Source organism: Oncorhynchus nerka, linkage group LG26 (assembly GCF_034236695.1).
Source record: "Oncorhynchus nerka isolate Pitt River linkage group LG26, Oner_Uvic_2.0, whole genome shotgun sequence".
Classification (NCBI taxonomy): Eukaryota; Metazoa; Chordata; class Actinopteri; order Salmoniformes; family Salmonidae; genus Oncorhynchus; species Oncorhynchus nerka.
Window position 1 is genome coordinate 42701182 of NC_088421.1, and position 18204 is coordinate 42719385.

At 41.3% G+C, this 18204-nt stretch overlaps 1 protein-coding gene across 5 annotated transcripts; it reads right to left on the reverse strand.

The window, feature by feature from the left end:
- Positions 1 to 1200: 1200 nt before the first annotated feature.
- Positions 1201 to 18142, reverse strand: LOC135564752 (zinc finger protein 664-like). 5 transcript variants are annotated; one of them, XM_065010753.1, is made up of 3 exons: positions 17220 to 18142; positions 11356 to 11533; positions 1201 to 2937 (listed from the first exon to the last, which is right to left on the reverse strand). In XM_065010753.1, exons 1-3 carry the CDS (start codon positions 17226 to 17228, stop codon positions 1646 to 1648), a joined length of 1479 nt encoding a protein of 492 aa, XP_064866825.1. In that variant the 5' UTR covers positions 17229 to 18142; the 3' UTR covers positions 1201 to 1645. The 5 variants fall into 5 exon arrangements, with proteins under 5 accessions (XP_064866825.1, XP_064866824.1, XP_064866823.1 ...); XM_065010752.1 differs by lacking the exons at positions 11356 to 11533; positions 17220 to 18142 and adding exons at positions 3332 to 3515; positions 4709 to 5284; XM_065010751.1 differs by lacking the exon at positions 17220 to 18142 and having other exon boundaries at positions 11356 to 17209.
- Positions 18143 to 18204: the final 62 nt, after the last annotated feature.

Consider the following 18204-nt stretch of genomic DNA (forward strand, 5'->3'; position numbering starts at 1 on the left):
CTAGGAACAGTGGGTTAACTGCCTGTTCAGGGGCAGTTAGACAGATTTGTACCTTGTCAGCTCGGGGGTTTGATCCGGTTACTAGTCCAACGCTCGAACCACTAGGCTACCCTGCCGCCCCATTGACTATAAGAACTACCGATGAATTGTTATTTCATTTTTTAAATTTATCAATGTATGTGTCTATAACTGTGTGCTTGTTTGTGTAAGAGTACAAGGGCATAGGTTTGTGTGTGTGGGTTTGTTATTGGTGGAGGGTGGTATGTGCATTAACATTGGTGAAGTAACACATTAAACATTGGTTTAGGTGTTATTACATGATCGGTTTAAGTTATTACGTTATTCATTAAAAAAAGTTGTAACCTGATACCAATAACTTATTACATTAAGTGGAAAAGGTTATTAGACAACATTTGATCATATTAACCAACAAGATGTTACATTTACCGGCTTTATTACATTATAAATCTAAAAGTTATTACATTAACCGTTGTTACAAGACACAGTATACATAGATCTTGCCTTGAACTCATGGAAATAATTATCCAGTATATTATGGATTAGATTTAGGAACAATTTAATCAATACAGATTTATAAAATACACAATTTAAGTGATAACTTCTTGTTTAGAAGATAATTGGATTGAATGTATTGATCAATTGAATACATTATTCTACATAATGACATTTAATAATAATAGTATCATGAGTACATGAAAGAAGATACAATTATCAACCCCCCCCACAGGTTCACTATGACATTTCCTATGATAACATTTATCCATGTAGATCAATGTGTGATATTACAGAAACAGGGGAGACCTGATCCTAGATCAGAGCTGCATATTATGCTGCACAGAGGTTACCATGGTGATCAGACTGAGGAAACTATTTAAGAATGGGAGATGGATATGACTGTTTACTAGATGTTTTCTACTGATCCTTTATTTAGGGATCTGGAACCGGTGCCAGATGGGAGGGAGATGAAATACAGCATGTTTGTGCTTTCTGTTGTTTTCTCACTGGCCCTAAATAAACAAAGCTCTTCCCACCTGGACAGACATAAGGTTCCTTCTCCAGTGTGTCTTCACTGGTGTTGTCACGTTCTGACCTTTATTTCCTTTGTTTTGTATTTATTTTAGTATGGTCCCACCTCTTTAAGGAATACCTAGGATAGGATAAAGTAATCCTTCTCCCCCCTTAAAAGACCTAGATGCACTATTGTAAAGTGGCTGTTCCACTGGATGTCATAAGGTGAAAGCACCAATTTGTAAGTCGCTCTGGATAAGAGCGTCTGCTAAATGACTTAAATGTAATGTTAAATGTCAGGGCGTGAGTTGGGTGGGCAGTCTATGTTTGTTTTTCTATGTTTTGGGGTATTTCTATGTTTCGGCCTAGTATGGTTCTCAATCAGAGGCAGGTGTCATTAGTTATCTCTGATTGAGAATCATACTTAGGTAGCCTGGGTTTCACTGTGTGTTTGTGGGTGATTGTTCCTGTCTCTGTGTTTTGCACCATATAGGGCTGTTTTTGGTTTTCCACGTTTATTGTTTTGTAGTGTTCATGTTTATCTGTTTTTATTAAACATGAATCAATATAACCACGCTGCGTTTTGGTCCACCTCTACTTCACCACAGGAAAACCCTTACAGGTGTGAATAAAGGGTCCATAACTGACTGAAACGCTTCCCACATTGATCACAGATATAAGGCTTCTTTCTCACCAGTGTGCAAGGCCTCTCTAATGTGTGTGTTCGCTGATGTGTAGTTAGTTTTTCTGATACAGCAAAGCTCTTTCCACACTGATCACAGCTATAAGGCCTCTCTCCAGTGTGCGTTCGCTGGTGTATAGTTAGGGAGGAAGCTCGAGAAAAGCTCTTCCCACATAGACAGACATAAGTTCTCTCTCCTGTGTGTGTTACCTGGTGTCTAATCAGGTTGGAAGCTACAGCAAAGCTCTTCCCACACTGATCACAGCTATAAGGCCTCTCTCCTGTGTGTGTTAGCTGGTGTCTAGTTAGATTTCCTGATACAGCAAAGCTCTTCCCACACTGATCACAGCTATAAGGCTTCTCTCCTGTGTGTACACGCTGGTGTACAATCAGGGCGGAAGATACAGCAAAGCTCTTCCCACACTGATCACAGCTATAAGGCTTCTCTCCTGTGTGTGTTCGCTGGTGTGTAGTCAGGGCGGAAGCTGCAGCAAAGCTCTTCCCACACTGATCACAGCTATAAGGCTTCTCTCCTGTGTGTACACGCTGGTGTATAATCAGGGTGGAAGCTACAGCAAAGCTCTTTCCACACTGATCACAGCTATAAGGCTTCTCTCCTGTGTGTACACGCTGGTGTATAATCAGGGCGGAAGCTACAGCAAAGCTCTTTCCACACTGATCACAACTATAAGGCTTCACTCCAGTGTGCTTTAGCTGGTGTGTAGTCAGTTTGCCTGAATGATTGAAGCTCTTCCCACACTGATCACAGCTATAAGGCTTCTCTCCTGTGTGTACACGCTGGTGTATAATCAGGACGGAAGCTGCAGCAAAGCTCTTTCCACACTGATCACACTTATAAGGCTTCTCTCCAGTGTGCATTAGCTGGTGTGTAGTCAGGCTGCCTGAATGTTTGAAGCTCTTTCCACACTGATCACAGCTATAAAGCTTCTCTCCTGTATGAATTCTTACATTAGATTTGAAGGTGTTAGATGCAGCAAAACTCTTCCCACACTGATCACAGTGAATAATGAAGCCACTCTGGCTTGTGAAACTCTTCCCACAGTCAGAGCAGCAGTGGTGAGGTTTCTTCCCTGTGTGTCCCTGCTGGTGTTTCTTGAGATGCTCTGATCTGGAGAGACTCTTCTCTGTCTCCTCAGCAACATGTTGTTGAGGCTCCCCAGACGATAAGCCCCTCCCACTAAGAGAACGATGGTTAGGGGTGTCCCCTGTAAAATAAAGACCTTGAATAGTTAGTATTTGTATATGAACCCATATTTCCAAAACGTTTATTTTTTATTGTTTTATTATTTAGCAGACGCTCTTATCAAGAGCAATTTACAGGAGCAATTAGGGTTTAGTACCTTGCTCAAAGGCACAGACAGATTTTTCACCTTGTCGGCTCAGACATTGGAATAAGCAACCTTTTGATTAGTGTCCCAACGCTCTTAACCATGAGGCTACCTGCTGCCCTTATCATCAAACAATTTATTAAGTACATTCCCCTCCGTACACGAAACTGGACTGAATTTACTGGCCACTGAGTGTTTACTGTTTTTCCATCAATTAACAGAAGATGCAGAATCAGATTGCAGTCTAATCCACATCCCCCATTGTTCTTACTTGATGAAATCAGATCTCCCTCCCCCTCCTCGTGTCCTTCTCTCACAGTTCCACTCTGCCCTGGTGTTTTCCTGCAGTCGACCAGCAGCACAGAAACCCTCTTCAGACCCAGCAGTAAGGAGCTACCAGGAGAGTTGTGACCAGGGGACTCCGGCAGGGTGGAGGGGGACGGACTAGCTCTGTCCTGGTGACCACAGGAAGTATTGTACATAGAATATCATTAGACCAAACATTTGATTAGTCTAAATCTCTGATTGATGGCTGCATCCTTTTAATACCTCCTTTCTCCTGAAGTGTGTAACCGTTCACTACTTTCCACAAATGTCTTGTATATTTCACTTTGGCAAATTTGTCAAAATGGAATTGGAATATTTTTTACAAAATGTAAAAACGAATAAAACTTGATGGTTAACAAATGACAGGAACATCATTGTACTTACAGTTACGAAAATCTACAACATACTTATGACAATTGTACCAAAGAGAGAAAAAAACGTCATTGGATTGGTGGAGTCATGTGATAGTGGGAGAATCCACCATATGTTTTATAACAGCCATTTCCTTTCAAATCAGTGAAGGAAAGTGAACAAGTGCACAGTTAGGGAGGAAGGAAAGATAACTAGGGATTCCTTAACATATTAGAAGTGGAGCTAGTGTGAGGGCCATGGGTGTGACTGTTCCTGCAGATACACTCAATCCCAGTGAAAGTTGCACCCCTGGTTTTTGGTATCTTTTAGTTGTCACTAAATTAGATGATGTTGAAGTTGAAATGGTGCTTTAACAGTGGAGGAAGCACCAGTTTACTTTTCAGTAACTCTAAATCAATAGTTGTTTAGTTTCCTGAAATGTCAGAAAACATTCACTTGCTCGACCATTCTGAAGGTCATGTAACTGTTACATGCAACATTTCTTGTGAACTTAACAGGACAGATGTTGCTCTCTAGTTTTATGATGTAACAAAGGTCTGGTTGAATGTATTCTGCCACTGTCTTCTTGTCTCAGCTGTGTCAAGGCATATGAACTAACAGGTTATAACAACGCAATTATCACAACATGTAATATGGCTATTTTTCTGGCTTTCTTCCCTGGTGATTTTTACCTACACACCGCTACTGTAAGTTGTAGCTTTGCCCTCATTATTTCTCCCTGGTTCTGACTTTACCTGCTTGTTGCGCATTGCCTTGTATCAATCTGTGCGCTTTGGGCTAGTTGGCTACTTTGCTGAAGGACAAAATATCCCACGTGTTTATTTACCACCATTGTTTATTTTGTCCAACTGTTCAAATGGAACGAATGGATATGGAAGATCAAAGATGATTAAACTAGACATGTTATACACCACAGTAGGAAAACGGTTAATAAGTCGACATAACTTACCCGATCCATCGTTGAAGCCGTTCTTTCTTCAAAGTTTCTTCAAATAAAAAACGTGACAGTAAATCTGTAGCTAGCCTGCACTAGTTACTTTCTTTGTTACCGCGTTCAGATAAAGCTAGACCAGAACAAACGTTAATTTAAATATCAACACTCGACTTACGTTGTGACAAATATATGTCTGATGTAGCCTAATCTTACTTCAGAAAGATCCTGGATAAGATTGTAATCTATTAAAGTCAATAAAACGTCCAACACCCTATTCACCAAAAATACTGTTGTCGTCTACCTCTACCCCAGAGTCTGTTGGAACAACGTCCTCTTCCGAGATTCCAGATAGTTTTAATTGTCTGAGGCCCAGTAAGTGTAGCCTAAAAAATACAAAATTACAGCTATACGTGCTGCGAACCATGCAGCATTTACTGCAATGCAACCTCCGAAGTAGTCAGTGTGTTACAAGCATTTCGCTACACCCGCTATAACATCTGCTAAACACAAGTATGTGACCAATAAAATTGGATTGATTTATAATTATTCCGCTTTACAGACCAGATCCAGAGATGTTGAGAAGGAAGTGGTCTTCTTCTTCTTTAGTGTTATGGCGGTCCGCAAAACAATGACTATAGGTGCACTTCCCCACCTAGTGTGTTGGCTGTGTATCAGCCTACTATTCTGTAGTATGAATTCATTACACTTTGTGAAAAACCAACTAACCCTACACCCATTAAAACCTCATCATTATTCCACTACTTTGGCCCTCTGATTCAACACCAGGCCAGCATCCTGGGAGGACAGGATATTATCCTTCAAAACACCTTGTAAATATGCAGTAAAATATTATACACCCAATTACTTCTCACCAGCTGCCACCACAACATCTATCCACTGTGTTTTACATTCTATTACTGTGGTACAGTTGACAACCATGGCCATGAACTTGGCCAAAACTTACTGAAGCATGTTATTCCTGTCACTCTCTATTGACCTCTGCCTAATCACAGGGATCCTCTCAGGATCCCTCACCCTGGACCCATCTTCCTCTACTACTCTCTTCACTGCCTCAGCATACAACACCTTCTGCACTACTGTGATCCTGGTAACCTCAACCTGTCTTTCTCTCACCGGACACATCTGATCTCCAGCACCATGTGCACCCCTACAGTTTATACACACAACTTTTTACATCAATACTACACATTCCTTTCTCTCAGGTCCTCCTGCACACTTCTCACATCTAGGAATGTCCCTGATACACACTGCTGGAAGGGAGTTTGTGTTTATAAGGGAAGCACTGATACACTTACCGTCAACCAATCATGTCAATGTCGATTTATACAGAGCTTTAAAGCTTGCCAGCTTGTAGTCTTGAAACTCGGACATTAGTTACCTTTGGCTCGTTCAGCCATCCCAATGGGAAAAATTAATGGGGGAAAATGAAGGTTTTGGAACACCAAAAATAAGGTCAGCACAGGCTAAGGAGATCTTATACAGTACATTTTGTTCTATGAGATAATAGCAGATGAATTTGAAATATGAATTTCATGAATTATGAAGCCTTTGCAATTCTTTTTTATTACATAAATACTTCAAAATTCACAAGAAGTGATGTTAGCTGATACAGATTGTAGAACAAAACGCATAACATCTAAACCTGTGTTTTCAACAGACCTTCCGGCGCCGACAGAGATGGCCGCCTCGCTTTGCATTGCTAGGAAACTATGCAGTATCACAAGCATTTCGCTACACTCGCATTAACATCTGCTAACCATGTGTATGTGACAAATAACATTTGATTTGATTTGCTTATAGAGATGGCTCATTCATCACAAAGCCCACTGATATTGCAAACCACTTGAATTACTTTTTCATTGGCAAGATAAGAAAACTAAGGGATGACATGTCAGCAACAAACACTGACACGACACATCCAAGAATATCGGACCAAATTATGACAGACAAGAATTGTACTTTAGAATTCCATAAAATCAGTGTGGAAGAAGTGAATAAATTATTGTCTATCAACAATAACAAGCCACCGGGGTCTGACAATCTAGATGGAAAATTACTGAGGATAATAGTAGACGATATTGCCACTCCTATTTGCCACATCTTCAATTTAAGCCTACTAGAGAGCGTGTGCCCTCAGGCCTGGAGAGAAGCTAAAGTCATTCTGCTACCCAAGAAGAGTAAAGCCCCTTTACTGGCTCAAATAGCCGACCAATCAGGCTGTTACCAACCCTTAGAAAAAATGGTGTTTGACCAGATACAATGCTATTTTACAGTAAACAAATTGACAACAGAATTTCAAGATATTAGCTCTTGTCACTTAGTATTTTAATGAATGCATAATGGTAAACCTAGACACTTGCATATTATAGTATTCTGAGTGGTGACTGAAGGCTTGTTACCTTGACTAGATTCATTGATACAATTATGGGTCTTTAGCATTCATGTAATATTGGAGTCAGAGTCAAAATATTCTTCACTCTTAACTTTCTTCTGGCAACGGTCCATACTTGGTCCCTTACTCTTTTTAATTTGCTTCAATGATCTTCACATTTTCCAAATGTGTATTTTGGTCCTGTTTCATCCATCTGATAAATACATTACATTATCAAAGTATGTTTGTCTATTTTATGTTTCTATCTGAAAAGTCCTCTGAGGCGTGTAATGACTTCTCCGAGAAGTGGTGATCAGGGTGGAGGTGGTAGCACATGATGGGGTGGGGGTACGGTCGGGGGGCTCCCCACACGAAGCCTGGTCACTTTTTCAATGTCATTTTTATGATGTTTCAGAACTACTTGTCAAAACAAGTTACAAATGTATAATTTTCTTTTAAAATAAATAACAGGTCATTCTGATGTGTATGATAGAACACATTTTCAACTCCAAGGACAAAAAAAATCACTATGAGACATTTTCACCCCAAGTGAGACAACCGAGCACCCTGGCTCATTGACTATAAGGTCTACAGATTCATTCAGTTTATTTTTTATCAATGTGTGTGTGTCTGTATATATATTCGATTGTACAGGTGTGTATATTTCAAGAATTCTAATCTTTTACTTTTAGATGTGTGTGTGTATTGTTAGATATTACTGCACTGTTGGAGCTAGGAACACAAGCATTTCTACACCCGCAATAACATCTGCTAAATATGTGTATGTGACCAATGATTAGAGTGTGTGTTTGTGTACGAGTACAAGGGCATAGGATTGTGTGTGTAGGTTTGTAATTGGTGGAGGGTGATATGTGCATTAACATTAGTGAGGTAACACATAAAACATTGGTTTAGGTGTTATTACATTATTCATTAAAGTTGTAACTCACCTGATAAAGTAACTTATTACATTAAATGGAAAAAATTATTACTATAACAATTCAACATTTTATCATATCAACAAGATATTACATATACCAGTTTTTTTTACATTATAAATCTGTTATTACATTAACCGTTGTTACAAGACACAGTATGCATAGTTATTACCTTGAACTGGAAATTATTATCCAATATATTATGGATTAGATTTAGGATCATTTTAATCAATACAGATTTATGAAATACACCATTTAAGTGATAACTTCTTTGTTTAGAAGATAATGGATTGAATGTATTGATCAATTGAATACATGAATATAAACCTGTTGTTGAAACATTATTCTACATCATCCCCCTCCCCCCCTTTTGCAGCAATTACAGCTGCAAGTCTCTTGGGGTGTCTCTATTTTTGCCCATTCTTCAAGGCAAAACTGCTCCAGCTCCTTCAAGTTGGTTGGATTCCGCTGGTATACATCAATCTTTAAGTTATACCACAGATTCTCAATTGGATTGAGGTCTGGGCTTTGACTAGGCCATTCCAAGACATTTAAATGTTTCCCCCTTAAACCACTCGAGTGTTGCTTTAGCAGTATGCTTAGGGCCATTTCCATTTTTTTTATGGATTTAATGGTGCTCCGTTGGATGTTCAAAGTTTCAGATATAATTTTTACAACTCAACCCTGATCTGTACTTCTCCACAACTTCGTCCCGGACCTGTTTGGAGAGCTCCTTGATCTTCATGGTGCCCCTTGCTTAGTGGTGTTGCAGACTCTGGGGCCTTTCAGAACAGGTGTATATATATATATACAGTGGGGAGAACAAGTATTTGATACACTGCCGATTTTGCAGGTTTTCCTACTCACAAAGCATGTAGAGGTCTGTAACTTTTTATCATAGGTACACTTCAACTGTGAGAGACGGAATCTAAAACAAAAATCCAGAAAATCACATTGTATGATTTTTAAGTAATTAATTAGCATTTTATTGCCTGACATAAGTATTTGATCACCTACCAACTAGTAAGATTTCCAGCTCTCACAGACCAGTTTTAATTTAAGAAGCCCCCCCTGTTCTCCACTGATTACATGTATTAACTGCACCTGTTTGAACTCATTACCTGTATAAAAGACACTTAGATTGCACACAGGTGTACTTCATTTAGCTAATTATGTAACTTCTGAAGGTAATTGGTTGTACCAGATCATATTTAGAGGCTTCATAGCAAAGGGGGTGAATACATAAGCCCACACCACTTTTGTTTAATTTATTAGAATTTTTTTAAACAAGTAATATTTTTCATTTCACTTCACCAATTTGGACTATTTTGTGTATGCCCATTACATGAAATCCAAATAAAAATCTATTTAAATTACAGGTTGTAATACAACAAAATAGGAAAAATGCCAAAGGGCAGTGTATGAAAGAAGATACAATTATCAACATCCTCACAGGTTCACTATAACATTTCCTATGATAACATTTATCTATTTAGATCAATATGTGATATTACATAGACACAGGGGAGACCTGATGCTAGATCAGAGCTGCATATTATGCTCCATAGAGGTTACCATGGTGATCAGACTGAGGGAACTGTTTAAGAATGGGAGATGGATATGACTGTTCACTAGATATTTCCTATTGATCCTTTATTTAGTGTACTGGAACCGGTGACAGATAGGAGGGAGAGGAAATACGGCACGTTTTTGTTTTCTGGTGTTTTTTCAATTGCCCTAAATAAGCAAAGCGCTTCCTACATAGACAAACATAGGGTTTCTCTCCAGTGTGTGTTCGCTGGTGTGAATTTAGGGTCCCTGATTGACTGAAGCTCTTCCCACACTGATTACAGCTATAAGGCTTCTCTCCTGTGTGTATGCGGTGGTGTATAGTAAGTTTTTCTGACACAGCAAAGCTCTTCCCACACTGATCACAGCTAAAAGGTTTCTCTCCTGTGTGTTGTCTCTGGTGTATATTCAGGTGTACTGATTGAGCAAAGCTCTTGCCACACTGAGCACATCTATAAGGTTTCACTCCAGTGTGTGTTCGCTGGTGTGAATTTAGTGTTCCTGATTGACTGAAGCTCTTCCCACACTTAACACAGGTAAAAGGTTTCTCTCTAGTGTGTGTTCGATGGTGTCTAGTCAGGGAGGAAGCTATAGCAAAGCTCTTCCCACACTTATCACATCTAAAAGGCTTCTCTCCAGTGTGTGTTAGCTGGTGTGTATTCAGGGTGGAAGCTAGAGCAAAGCTCTTCCCACATAGACAGACATAAGGTCTCTCTCCAGTGTGTGTTCGATGGTGTCTAGTCAGGGAGGAAGCTAGAGCAAAGTTCTTCCCACACTGATCACAGCTATAAGGTTTCTCTCCAGTGTGTGTTCTCTGGTGTGAATTTAGGGGCCCTGATTGACTGAAGCCCTTCCCACACTGATCACAGATATAAGATTTCTCTCCTGTGTGTATGCACTGGTGTATAGTTAGGGCATCTGATACAGCATAGCTCTTCCCACATTGATCACAGCTATAAGGCTTCACTCCAGTGTGTGTTAGCTTGTGTATGTTTAGGGCTCCCAAATATGAAAAGCTTTTCCCACAATCAAGGCAGGGGTAAGGCTTCTCCCCTGTATGAATTCTCAGGTGAGATTTTAAGGTGTTAGAAGCAGCGAAACTCTTCCCACACTGTGAGCAGCAGTACGGTTTCTCTCCGGTGTGAATCCGCTGGTGAATAATGAAGTCACTCCGGTTTGTGAAACTCTTCCCACAGTCAGAGCAGCAGTGGTGAGGTTTCTTCCCTGTACACCTCTGCTGATGTTTCTTGAGATGTTCTGATCTGGAGAGACTCTTCTCTGTCTCGTCAGCAACATGTGGTTGAGGATGCCCAGAAGATAAGCACCTGCCACTGAGAGAACGACGGTTAGGGGTGTCCCCTGTGAAACAAAGACATTGAATAGCTAGGTTTTTGGAAACATGGGTCCATAAACAAACACGATAACAAAAAAAATGTAAGTGTTATTTAGCAGACAATGTTATCCAGAGTGATTTACAGGAGCAATTAGGGTTAAGTATCTTGCTCAAGGGCACAGACAGATTTTCTACCAAGTCGGCTCAGAGATCCAAACCAGCAACCTTTCAATTTGTGGCCCAACGCTCTTAAAACACAAGACTACCTGCCACTGTTATCATCAATATACACCCAGTTTATTAGGTACCCTCCATTCATGAAATTCTATTGACAATTAACTAGCCCCTGAGCGTTTTACTGTTTATAAATCAATAAACAGAAGTTGCAGAAGCAGATTGTGGTCTCATCCACACACCCCATTGTTCTTACTTGATGAAATCAAATCTCCATCCTTGTGTCCTTCTCTCACAGTTCCACTCTGCCCTGGTGTTTTCCTGCAGTCGACCAGCAGCACAGAAACCCTCTTCAGACCGAGCAGTAAGGAGCTACCAGGAGAGTTGTGACCAGGGGACTCCGGCAGGGTGGAGGGGGACGGACTAGCTCTGTCCTGGTGACCACAGGAAGTATTGTACATAGAATATCATTAGACCAAACATTTGATTAGTCTAAATCTCTGATTGATGGCTGCATCCTTATAATACCTCCTTTCTCCTGAAGTGTGTAACCGTTCACTACTTTCCACAAATGTACAGTTTTCAAATCACTTTGGGACATTTCTCAAATGGAAGTGGTATATTTTTTTACTAATGTAAAAACGTATAACACTTGTAATGCCTCCTGTCTTATGTTCAGAACCTTTGAGTATTCATTGGAGTTGAACACATCTTTCACCCCTGAGTTAATCTTGGTTAACCCAGAACTAATGTCTCACGTAATTGGTCAGCCGCACGAATTTAGTTCTGAGTTCATACGTGTTAGGATGAGAGCTTAACAGATGCTGGAATGAAGAGCTCCACCCTTCCCTCTCCAAAAAGTCAGCGAACACCAACACCTGCAAAATCGTTATTCATCATAATAACCAGATGAAAAACCTCAACACCTGAACTACTGCTGCTCATTATTATGTAGTATTTAGAGCCAACTCCATCAATTATTTGGTTTTACCTTCCACCCTGAATTAAATGAATGTAAATGTATACAGTTATCCCCATGAACAATAGAGCCACGTCTTTCTGGTGCCTTTAACAGCCTGTTTCTAGTCTAAAGTGTTGTAGAGTTATGTATCCTATACATTTATATAATCAGGGTTTGGGGGGCATTAGCCCCTCCCCCACCCCAAGCACCACTCCATTGGAATGGCCGTTGACAAATATCCAACACAGGGCTAGTCCACCATCCAGATCAGAGCTGTAAATACAATCAAGCCTGTCTAATGGCAGAGTTGTTAGTTTGGCACTGTTGATAAGCACAGATTTGGCATGACCCTCTCCTTAGGACCATCTGGCAGAACGGCCAGAATATGTTCTATAAGTTAAGACAGGAGGCGGTGCCAGACATGCCGGAACCAACCCTATGAACTATGACTATGTAACCTGTCTGTAACCAGTAATATAAGAGATCTAATGGGACTGCCCTGAGGGAGATACCTTCAGAACGGTACTTTATACTTCTAAGTTTGACCTCTCCAGCATGCTGATAAAAAAAACTTCATTCATTTAAGATTGAATTCGAGTGTCCCTGTGTTGAATTTCCACGAGAATCCCATCACATACACTACATTCCCAAAAGTATGTGGACACGTGCTCGTTGAACATCTCATTCCAAAATCATGAGCATTAATATGGAGTTGGTCTCCCCTTTGCTGCTATACAGCCTCCACTTCCGGGAAGTCTTTCCACTAGATGTTGGAACATTGCTGCGGGAACTTGCTTCAATTCAGCCCCAAGTGCATTAGTGAGGTTGAGCACTGATGTTGGGCAATTAGGCCTGGCTTGCGGTCTGCGTTCCAATACATCCCAAAGGTGTTCGATGGGGTTGAGGTCAGGAGTCTCTGTGCAGGCCAGTCAAGTTCTTCCACACCAATCTCAACAAACTATTTCTGTATGGACCTGGCTTTGTGCACGGGGCATTGTCATGCTGAAACAGGAAAGGGCCTTCCCCAAACTTAACACAAAGTTGGAAGCACAGAATCGTCTAAAATGTCATTGCATGCTGTAGCGTTAAGAATTCCCTTCACTGGAACTAAGGGACCCGAACCATGAAAAACATCCTCTGACAAGTATTCCTCCTCCACCAAACTTTACAGTTGGCACTATGCATTGGAGCAGGTAGCTTTTCCTGGCATCGGGTGTGGCTGAAATAGCCAAATCTAATCATTTGAAGGGGTGTCCACATACTTATGAATGTACTGTATTTATAATCTGGACTAATATTTATATATTTCTGAATTCCATAATTTTATTGTTAGACATTACTGCACTGTTGGAACTAGGAACAATCAATTCGCTACACCCTCAATAAGATATGCTAAGTATGTGTATGGACCAATACAATCTGATTTGATTTGTTTTGTTTTCTCAGCTAGTTTGAGTTGTGTCCTGTCTGACAGTGAAATATGGCTAGCGTTTACCGTAGCTTGGACTATGGAGTAGCTAGCGTTTACCGTAGCTTGGACTATGGAGTAGCTAGCGTTTACCGTAGCTTGGACTATGGAGTAGCTAGCGTTTACCATAGCTTGGACTATGGAGTAGCTAGCGTTTACCGTAGCTTGGACTATGGAATAGCTAGCTAGCGTTGCAGAAGTCCATTGCATTGCATGCATTCTAAGGTAGCAGTGTGGCATATTTTGTTTTGAACGGATGTAGTTAATGTAGTTCAATGCTGTGGCGCTTCCAGGCAGCTGCTCGAGAGTAACGTGTTACAATGTTTGAGATGTTTGTTGGTGTTGTTTTTTCATTGTTTTGTGTCACACTGCATACTGTTCCTTGCTCTTTTAACGGATTAAGCATGGCTTTGACAACGATTAATTGTACAAACGTTGTGGAATAATCATCACATTTTCTACTGATTTACAAAAAACATGCACCTCCACTGGCACCACATATCCGAGACAAATTTTAGTGCTTCGGGATAATGCGCTTAAGAAGCCGGGTGAGATGGACTACAGCTGGTAAGGGCAGACGGAGGAAAATACTGACAATAGAAGGTAACAGACCTAAAACACATCAAAAACACAATCGCTCACGTGAACGCAGAATTCTAACTGAATTATGTGACGTCACAAATACTTCCCAGGATGCCCCAAGGACCCCGAATGTGCTGGTTTGTAATTCAAGATCATTGATAAACAAAGTGGATGAATTTGATCTGCTTTGGATGCGTCACTTAAACTTGGGCCCGCGAAAATATGCCAGATGAATCTCTTTTCATATACAACTATCAGCTGTTCAGAAATGACAGGTCCAGAGAGGAGGGGATGAGAGGAGGGGGTGTGGCTATGTATGTGAACCACAGTATGCAGGCAAAGAGAATAACTGACCAGGAGAAATAGGAATTTGAGTGTATGTGGCTTCAGCTCCGTCCTAAACGACTCCCCAGCTCATTTCAACTCTGTTCGTGGGAGTACACTATCATCCACCATGGGCAAATGAGAAAACGCTTCGGTAGAACACAGTGTATTATCTCATCAACACTGTCGATGTGATCAGGATGTCCTATACCTAAAGTGTCAAACCCATGTTCAACGAGTGACTGGAGGCCCATCTCTCTAACGTCATGCCTTGGAAAAATCCAGAACTTCATTAAAAGATAAAACTGTTGGCTTGAGTTATCTGAGTGCACAAATCAGTATGCCTACCTCCCAAAGTCCAGCAATACTACCGCCCTTGTGAAAGCCACACACTCCTGGCTGACAACTACAGACTCCAAACATACCAACAATGGTGAGGGTGTTACTTGCTGATATGTCCAAAGCCTTTGATCGAGTAGATCACACAAAGCTCCTGCAACATCTGTTTGACATTGAACTGTGTCCAAGGTTACTAGCCTGGCTCAGAAGATACACCACAGGGAGAAGACAGAGGGTGATGGTTACTAGCCTGGCTCAGAAGATACACCACAGGGAGAAGACAGAGGGTGATGGTTACTAGCCTGGCTCCACAGCTACACCACAGGAAGAAGACAGAGGGTGATGGTTACTAGCCTGGCTCAGCAGCTACACCACAGGAAGAAGGGGGAGGGGGGGGGCAAAAAAGCAATTTCAGAATGTGGGGGGGTCATGTCACCCTGCCCCCAGTGCAGTGAAAGTTATGTGCCTGATTGTATGTATATTTTAGTTGTCACTGTAGTAGACTAAGCATAGGTGATTAGGAAAAACATCAAGACTGTTTCAAGGACAGCTTTTTTCCATCTACGTAACATTGCACAAAATCTGAAACTTTCTGTCTAAAAATGATGCAGAAAAATGTATCCATGCTTTTGTCACTTCGAGATTAGACTACTGCAATGCTCTACTTTCCGGCTACCCGGATAAAGCACTAAATAAACTTCAGGTAGTGCTAAACACGGCTGCTAGAATCTTGACTAGAACCAAAAAATGTAATCATATTACTCCAGTGCTAGCCCCTACACTGGCTTCCTGCTAAGGCAAGGGCTGATTTCAAGGTTTTACTGCTAACCTACAAAGTATTACATGGGCTTGCTCCTATCCATCTTTCCGAATTCGTCCTGCCGTACATACCTACACGTGCGGTACGGTCACAAGACGCAGGCCTCCTTAGTGTCCCAAGAATTTCTAAGCAAACAGCTGGAGGCAGGGCTTTCTCCAAAAGAGTTACATTTTTATGGAATGGTCTGCCTACCCATGTGAGAGACACAGACTCGGTCTCAACCTTTAAGTCTTTATTGAAGACTCATCTCTTCAGTGGGTCATATGATTGAGTGTAGTCTGGCCCAGGGGTGTGAAGGTGAACAGAAAGGCGCTGGAGCAACGAATCGCCCTTGCCGTCTCTGCCTGGCCAGTTCCCCTTTCCACTGGGATTCTCTGCCTCTAACCCTATCACAGGGGCTGAGTCACTGGGTTACTGGTGTTCTTCCATGCCTTCGCTAGGAGGGGTGCGTCACTTGAGTGGGTTGAGTCACTGATGTGATCTTCCTGTCCGGGTTGGCGCCCCCCTCCGGTTCGTGCTGTGGGGGAGATCTTCGTGGGCTATACAAGGCCTTGTCTCAGAGTAGTAGGATGGTGGCGGAAGATAGCCATCTAGTGGTGTGGGGGCTGTGCTTTGGTAAAGTGGGTGGGGTTAAATCCTGCCTGTTTGGCCATGTCTGGGGGTATCGTCGGATGGGGTCACAGTGTCTCCCGACCCCTCCTATCTCAGACTCCAATATTTATGCTGGAGTATTTTATTTTGATGGAGTATTTCTTCTGTCTTATGTCTTCTTTCTTATCCAGTGTGAATGTAATTTCTCTCTGCCCTAAGACCTCTGCCCTATGACCTCTGCCCTATGACCTCTGCCCTAACACCATGCCTCAGGTCTCTCTCTCATTTACTCCCGAGGTGCTTGACCTGTTGCACCCGATTATTACTATTTTACCCTGCTGGTCATCTAGAAAACATTTGAACATCTCGGCCATGTACTGTTATAATCTCCACCTAGCACAGCCAGAAGAGGACAGGCCACCCCTCATAGCCTGGTTCCTCTCTAGGGTTCTACCTAGGTTCCTGCCTTTCTAGAGAGTGTTTTTCTAGCCACCGTGCATCTACATTACTTGATGTTTGGGGTTTTAGGCTGGGTTTCTGTACAGCACTTTGTGACATCGGCTGATGTAAAAAGGGCTTTATAAATACATTTGATTGAATGATTAGATGATGTTGAAATGGTGCTTGAATAGTGGAGGCAGCGCCTGTTTTCTTTGTGTTAACAATAATTCAATAGTTGTTGAGTCGTCTGAAAGCGTCCGAAACATTCACTTGCTTGACCATTCTGTAGGTCATGTAACTGTTAGTTACATGGAACATATTTTGTTAACTTCACCGGAAAGACGTTGCACTCCGGCTTTATGATTACACAAAAAGGTGTGGTTGAATTTATTCTGCCACTGTCGTCTTGTCACGGCTGTGTCAAGGCATATGAACGAACAGGTTAGAACAAACAATAAAATATCCCACGTTTTTAATTACCGTCATTGTTTATTTTGTCCAGCTGTTCAAATGGAAATGGAAGATCAAAGATGACGAAAAATAGGCCTAGACATGTTATACACCACAGTAGGCATAATGTAAAATAAAACTTACCCGATCCATCGTTGAAGCTATTTTTTCTTCATAATTTCTTCTTCGAAAAAGTGACAGTAAATCTGTAGCTAGCCTACACTACAGTTACTTTCTTTGTTACAGCGTTCAGATAAAGAACAGCTATACCAGAGCAATCAAACGTCCTTTTAAATATCAAAACTAGATTTAATTTGTTACAATAAAATGTCTGATGTAGGCTAACCTAACTTCAGAATGATCCTGGATAAGATCTTACCTGATCTATTAAAGTCAGGAAAACGTTCAACACCCTATTCGCAAAGAATCCTGCTGTCTGTTATCGTCTAACTCTATACGAGTCTGTTGAAACAACGTCCTCTTCGAGAGTCCAGATAGTTGTAATTCTCTAAGGCCCAGTAATGGACGCCTATGAAATACCAGACTGATTACCGCTGCGCTGTCCGTGCAGCGAACCAGTAAAACCCAAAGTATGTTCAATCCGACGTCTGCAGTTGTCATGCAGCACTTAACAGCAATGCAATGTCCGCAGTTGTCAATGTACTTATACTTCCGTTTCACCGAGCAGTCTCGAAGCAGTTGAGAAGGAAGTGGTCTTCTTCTTCTTTGGTATTATGGCGGTCCGCCATAAACAATTGTTAAAGGTTCATACCTCCAGCAAGTGTATTGGCTGTGTATCAGGCTACTATTCTGTAGTATTAATTCATTGCACTTTGTGAAAAACCAACTAACCCTACACCCATTAAAACGTCATTATTCCACTACTTTGGCCCTCTGATCCTACACCAGGCCAGCAATATTATCGTTCAAAACACCTTGTAACTCTGCAGTAAAATATTGTACACCCAAGTACTTCTCAACAGCTGCCACCACAACATCTATCCACTGTGTTTTACATTCTACACCTGCGGTACAGTTGACAACCATGGCTATGAACGCCCAAAAATTATTGTTGGTGTTGTTTTTTCATTTTTTTGTGTGGCACTGCATACTGTTCCTTGCTCTTTTA